The sequence below is a fragment of the Acyrthosiphon pisum genome, chromosome X, assembly GCF_005508785.2.
Source record: "Acyrthosiphon pisum isolate AL4f chromosome X, pea_aphid_22Mar2018_4r6ur, whole genome shotgun sequence".
Taxonomy (NCBI): Eukaryota; Metazoa; Arthropoda; class Insecta; order Hemiptera; family Aphididae; genus Acyrthosiphon; species Acyrthosiphon pisum.
Window position 1 is genome coordinate 117,168,647 of NC_042493.1, and position 7,184 is coordinate 117,175,830.

General features: G+C 52.1%; 1 protein-coding gene across 1 annotated transcript; it reads right to left on the reverse strand.

The window, feature by feature from the left end:
* Positions 1–720: 720 nt before the first annotated feature.
* LOC103310776 lies at positions 721–6,000 on the reverse strand. Its single transcript, XM_008190097.1, has one exon. It carries the CDS (start codon positions 5,998–6,000, stop codon positions 721–723), a length of 5,280 nt encoding a protein of 1,759 aa, XP_008188319.1.
* Positions 6,001–7,184: the final 1,184 nt, after the last annotated feature.

Genomic DNA, 7,184 nt, shown 5'->3' on the forward strand with positions numbered 1-7,184 from the left:
GATCACAGCTCGGGCCTAACACACCTCGTGTTCACACGAGGGTTTGGGGACACGCACGACACAATGCGGAGAACGGTAGCGCGGACGTTGCGCTATGTTCAACCGCTAGAAAAAGACAATTTTGATATATATTGTGCACGACAGCCGATGGCCAGCTCGCCGGCCAGCGACGGCGGCGCGGGACTGCGGAGGGGGAAAGCGTAGGAACTTCGATATGGAACGCGACTTGGAGCGTCCGTGCTTTTGGCGGCAAACCCGTTCCGCGTTCGAACATCCTCCCCGCCGTGAGAACCATCTCACAAAAGACCTGAGTCGAGAACCGGAACTGGACGCTGGTGATGTCATCTGATGCCGTGCCGATCATGATCAGATGTTTAGACCCCTAGGCCGAGTCAGTGGTTCACATTTTTTTTTTTTTTTAACGTACCAGCTATAAATAATATTCTAACTCCATGTTGAGGTAGAATTAACATACAAAAAAATAATTCAATGAACATAAGGTTCGTAACTATTATGACATAATATAATAATCAATAAATAACACATAAAAATAATAAATGTAATACAATAAACAATTCAAGGAACATATTATTATTGTGCACCCCCGACCACCGTCCGCCCTCAACAAGCACACGGCAACATAAATAGCGAGGTGGTGCGGTGCGTCGAAAGGCCCAGGCGCGACGGGGAATCCCGGTGGGGGCACAGTGCTTAAATGTGCTAAGATAGAACATTGGTCGGTAACTTTACCAACTTGACCACAGGGCGCGTAACTACACCAGCGCGCGTGAGGATCCGAGCGACACGGACGTGACCGTCGGAACCTGGCAACAACTCGATCACACGGCCGAGGCGCCATAACAACGGTGGACTCTGGCTGTCGATCACGACGACCATGTCGTTGAGACTAAGGTTGGGAACCCCCTCGGTCCACTTTGGTCTGCTTTGCAGAGTGGTTAGGTACTCGGCTGACCAACGACGCCAAAACGCACGGTGACATTGATCCAATAACTTCCACCGATCAGAAAGGTTACGGGCGGGCTCGGGGCCCGATCTCGGCGGTACGGCGAGTAGCGGTTGCCCAATCAAAAAATGCCCGGGAGTCAAACACTCCAAATCGTGCGGATCGGTCGAGGCGGGCGTCAGCGGGCGCGAATTTAACACCGCTTCTATGCGGGTTAACACTGTGGTAAACTCCTCGTACGTAAACACATGGGTTCCTATCACCCGGACTAACAACCTCTTCGTAGACCGAACGGCCGCCTCCCACAGACCCCCAAAGTGAGGTGCACTCGGAGGGTTAAAGTGCCACGTACACATCGCGCGAAAATTTGCAACGGCGGTCTGGCCCTCGGGACTTTGTATTAATGCGCGCAACTGCTTATCAGCGCCGACAAAATTAGTGCCGCAGTCGGAATACACGTCGGCGGGTAACCCGCGGCGCGCGACGAATCGGTCGAACGCGGCCAAAAACGCGTCAGTGGACAACTCCGTTACCACTTCAAGGTGGACGGCTTTAGTCGTGAAGCACACGAAAACGGCAATGTAAATTTTAAACATGCGCGATTTGCGCAGCCGCAGCTCTTTCAATTGTAAAGGTCCCGCATAATCGACCCCTACTTGTTCGAACGGTCGACGCGGCTTTACACGCGGACCCGGTAAATCAGCCATAAAGGGATACGATGGTTTCGCATCTAACCTAACACACACAGTACAATTTATTAAAACATTGTGCAACACGGAACGGAGCGACATCACCCAATACTGGCGTGCAATTAACGCAGCCAATACCCGTGGACCTGCGTGACCCGATAATAAATGCCATCGGCGGCACAGCAACATCGCGTAATGCGATCGTTTTGCTAATAGAACCGGGTGTTTACAATCATAATTTAATAACGAGTGCCGTAAACGGCCGCCTACGCGGACTATACCTGCAGTGTCAATGAATGGAGCTAATCGCGCTAGCGGTTTCGAGGAAATGCGGGCCCCCGCGGCCAACTCCTGCCGCAGCACGGCAAAGTGTACGCGTTGCGACTCCGCCGCCAACACACGCGCAGCGATATCTAACTCGTTTTTTCGTAGAAAGGTGGGGACGCTCACATCCGAACCTGGCGTTACTACCGACCCCGTCACCCCACTCCGCCGGAGCGCGACGTTTCGGTGACAAGCCTCTACAAAACGTCGCATATACGCGACTACACGCAACATGCGATCAAAATTAGAAAAACGAACAAACCACTCCCTCTCTTCGTTGTCAACGCGCGCGGCACACGACACTACGCGCAATTCAGGCAGGTCACACAGAGGTAGCGACGGGCGGGAATCGTCCCATTCCGATGGCTCGCCGTACGCTATCTGTGGACCACGCCAATACAAATCAAGTCGCGCTAAAGCTGCCGGCATGACGCCTCGCGACGCGCAGTCGGCGGGATTATCGGCCGACACGATGTGTTGCCAATAACAATCCGGCAATAAAGAGCGAATTTGGTGTACTCGATTAGACACATAAACTTTGAATGATTCATGGGGGGCTGTCAACCACGACAGCACGATCGTGGAGTCCGACCAAGCCCGTAAACCGACAACATCGAGTTGCGGCGATAATATTTTTTGAATGCGACCTAACCAACGGGCTAACAATACTGCAGCATTCAACTCTAGTCTCGGGACCGTTAACGCTTTCGTCGGAGCTAACTTGGTCTTAGTACCAATTAGAAACACTGACTTGTCCACTTCGATATTTATCATCCGCACGTACACGACAGCCGCGTACCCGACCTGTGACGCATCGCAAAATCCTAACAAATAACAGGGAGCGCCTTGACGGCCGTTAATATGTCGCGGTACACGGACACCTAATAACGACGGTAACTCGGAGACAAATGCGACCCAGTCTGCGTGAATATCGTCCGGCAGCGGGTCGTCCCATGCGACACTGTGTCGCCACGTCCGCTGCATGATCGATTTCGCGAGAAACACCACGGGACCGAAAAGACCTAACGGGTCAAAAATGCGAGCAACAAGCGATAAAATACCGCGCTTCGTAAAGACAGGCGACGGTTCGAGACTTAACGCGCAACAAAAATAATCTTGGTCGGGATGCCACGCCAGACCCAACACCTTAGTGCCGTATCCGTCGTCATCACCAAACGGCATTGGCGCGCACGCGCGATCGGCGGCCGGAACAGCTTGCAACACGGCCGGCGTGTTCGAGGCCCATTTCTTTAGCTCTAAACCTGACTTACTTAAAACAGAGACCAAATCCGACTGAAGTTTCAACACGTCGGAAATCGTGTCAGCGCCGTCACAAATGTCGTCGACATACGTTTGGTACTCGAGCGCGTTACGTACAGAATCTAAACCGTCGCAATCGGTCGACGCGATGGCCTGCAAAACGCGTAAGGCGAGATACGGGGCACAATTCACACCGTACGTCACGGTGTGCAACTCATACTCACGTAATTCATCATGCGGCGACGCGCGCCACAACACATGTTGGAATTTGCGATATTCCGGCAAAATTAAAATCTGACGGTACATCTTACAGATGTCCGTAGTAAACGTATATTTGTGAACGCGAAAACGAGTTAGAACATCCACAATATCCTGTTGTAATTTTGGGCCTGGCCACAAACACTCATTTAACGACGGTCCGCGAAAACATCGCGCGGACGCGTCGAATACTACACGAATTTTATTAGGATCGACTTCCGGACGGTAAACAGCATGGTGGGGGATTATATATCGCCCCGGGGAAGTCGCCACTGACATGTGTCCTAATGCGATATATTCAGACATAAAATTAACGTATAACGATTTTAATACGGGACTCGCAGATAGTTTACGCTCGATAGCGTCAAAACGCCGTGTAGCTACCTCGCGAGACCCAACGAACGTTTCTGCCGGCGCGCGAAATGGTAACGGAACCGCGAAACGACCTGATGTCAAACGCGTAGCTTCGTCGCGGAATATCTGTTCGCAGCTCCCCTCCTCGGTAAACGTAACGGGCGCGTCCTCGGGCTCCTCGACGTGCCAAAAGCGCTCCATTATCCCCTCTATCGACGCGGTCATTGACACCGGCAACGACTGATAATAACAATTTGCGCGATCGGGAACCGGGCCGATAAGGATCCAGCCGAACACCGAACTAAATGCAGTAGGTAATGTACTGTCGATCGACACCTTACGCCCGTCCATGATAGAACCGTACACGTCCCCTCCCAACAACAAGTCGATCGGCGACGTCAAATGAAAGGATGGATCCGCGAGCGCGAGATTAGAATATCGATTCTTAATATCTATTGATAATGACTTTTGAGGTAAATCGGTCGTGATGGTTGGTAACACCCATGCCTGCACCGGCAGAATCGGATCAGACGCGAAACGCGGCTGTACTATGCACTCAACCTGACCTTGAACTTCAGCGACTGTTGTCCCCGACAACCCGCTTATCGGTGCAGTCCACCGCGATATTTTTAAACCTAGTCGTTTTACGCACGCGGCGGTAACGGCGCTGATCTGCGACGCGCTGTCCATTAACGCACGCATTGTTTTCACCGAACCGGTGTTATCTCGCACGTGCACGAGCGCGGTACCTAAAACAACAGCGGACGACCGGTGGAGGGACGGGGGATTCACAACAGACGCACACACCGCCGGTTCGACCGGTGGTGGTTCCTCCCCGCCCTGCAGCTCGTCGGGTGACAAGTGTAGAAGCGTGTGGTGCTTGCGCGAACATTCCTTACAATTAGGCTTCGACTTACATTTTTGAATCCAATGACCAACATTTAAGCAATTAAAACACACACGATTCTCACGGGCCCATTTGGTACGACCTTTGGCCGACCACGACTTAAAACGCGCACAAATGCCTAACGCGTGCGATTCGGCACAACACGGACAAGTCGCGTCCCCCTTAGCCGTTACGAACGACATCGGCCGGGGACCGTTCGACTTCCCGACGTAATCTCCCACCTTGCGCGCTATACCTGACGGCTTGCCCGCCTTGGATGCTTGCGCGGCAGAGGTACCAACCTTCGGCGGATCACTAACGACTTCCAATATCGACACGCGCGTGCGGACAAATTTTAATAATTCGCCAATTGACGGATACTCCGCCTTACTATCCGACTCGAATAATTTACGCGTAGCTACAGGTAAACGTCGGAACGCGACCGTGAATAAAATGAAAGAGCCCATGTTCGGTACATTGAGCGCTTCGAGTAGCGAAATACCTTCGTTAAAAGTGCTTACGAAATTATTAAGGTCCGATAACGACTCCTGCGACATAGACGGCGAGTTTAACAATTTGTCAACTAATGACGTAGCAACTAATCGCGGTCGATAAAACCGCTCGGATAAAACGGACCATGCGAGCACATAATTATCTGCGGACACCGGAATACCACGTAACGCCTCCGCCGCGTCGCCCTTGAGACACCCTATTAAATAATACATTTTATCGATGTTGGAAATATCACGCGAATCAACTTGTGCTGTAAATCGGTCGCGAAACGTGGGCCATAGTCGGAAATCTCCGTTGAACTCCGGGAGCGGAATCTCCGGTAACCGTGCTGACGGTTTAGCGTGATCGTGCGCGGGATTTCGCGCGGACGCACCGGTTGACCCTAACGTCTCCTTAAGGTACGAAACATCGACAGCCTCAGCTCCCTTAGGGACTAACGTCGCCGCCGCAATCTTACAAGCACTAATACAAGTCCGCACCTCGGCCAATAACGCCTCGTTATACTCGGAGAGCCTACCGAGCTCAACCAAGCCGTCCAACACGGCATCATCCTCAGTTCTACACTGTATCCACAGCGCATCCAAATCACCGGCTAGACTTGTCACAGTCGGACCTAACTCGGGCTCCGCCTTAAGTCGAAGCGCATACTGATGCACATTTTTAATCTGGTTTATCACAGTCGATCGCTTAGTCTTGGCGCGCTCTACCGCGCGTTCTGTACGCTCGAGCTCAGCATCATCTCCACCCGCCATGACTACTATGGTACCTACTATGGTACCCTGGTAACTGGTACCTTATACCACCCTGTCACCGCGCGTTTTAATCACGGCTTCGCGCAATGAACGATATACTAAATTATAATACTACTATTTTTTTCCCTACCAAAGCACTGTGCGCCCACACGCGGGCCACCCACGCGCCCCGGCAATCAACACAAAACGCTGCTGAACCTCCCTACAAAGTCCAGAACCACGCTCTGCTACCAAAAATGTTGCGCCGTTACCGATCCTACGGGTATGGCGGTTGTCGGCAACGACTCGCGTGATGTGCTGAAAGCTGGAGCGGGACCGGGTTACGCAATAAGTAGGTCAAAAACAAATTTAGTGGGTCGGAAACACATGTATTTTTAGGTACAATAATAATTTGATAAGCGGGCGCCCAGAATAATAATAATAAACTTAAAACTAATTTACCATAGCTGGCGAACAATAATTATAATTTTACATCAGCCCACTGACCACGCGGGTGACTAAATAAACTGATCAACCTGATTCGGTGACGGCGTAGCTCGACGACGTGACGATATTCTCGGTCGGCGACCAATGTGGCTCCTCGCCGGAACGGCGACGGCGGACAATGTTCTCAGCTCGTCGTCGGAAAATAGGCAATCGATTTCAGCGCGGGTAGTGCGCGGCGCGATCTGCTTCCTGGCCTCAGCACGTAATAAACGATCGCGATCACGCGGATTACTATAGAATGACGTATATCGAGAGCGAAGCGCGATGTTCAACTCGACGTCGGGTGTCGATCACGACGGCGTCGACAGACGGTTTTACGTGTTCACACGGGACTACACTCGGTGCGTGCAAAAGTGTTAAGTAACGCGACGCAACGGGCGCGTATAACAAAGCGAAGCTTAAAATTTTATTCGTAAGAATAGTGGCCGCTGATCACAGCTCGGGCCTAACACACCTCGTGTTCACACGAGGGTTTGGGGACACGCACGACACAATGCGGAGAACGGTAGCGCGGACGTTGCGCTATGTTCAACCGCTAGAAAAAGACAATTTTGATATATATTGTGCACGACAGCCGATGGCCAGCTCGCCGGCCAGCGACGGCGGCGCGGGACTGCGGAGGGGGAAAGCGTAGGAGCTTCGATATGGAACGCGACTTGGAGCGTCCGTGCTTTTGGCGGCAAACCCGTTCCGCGTTC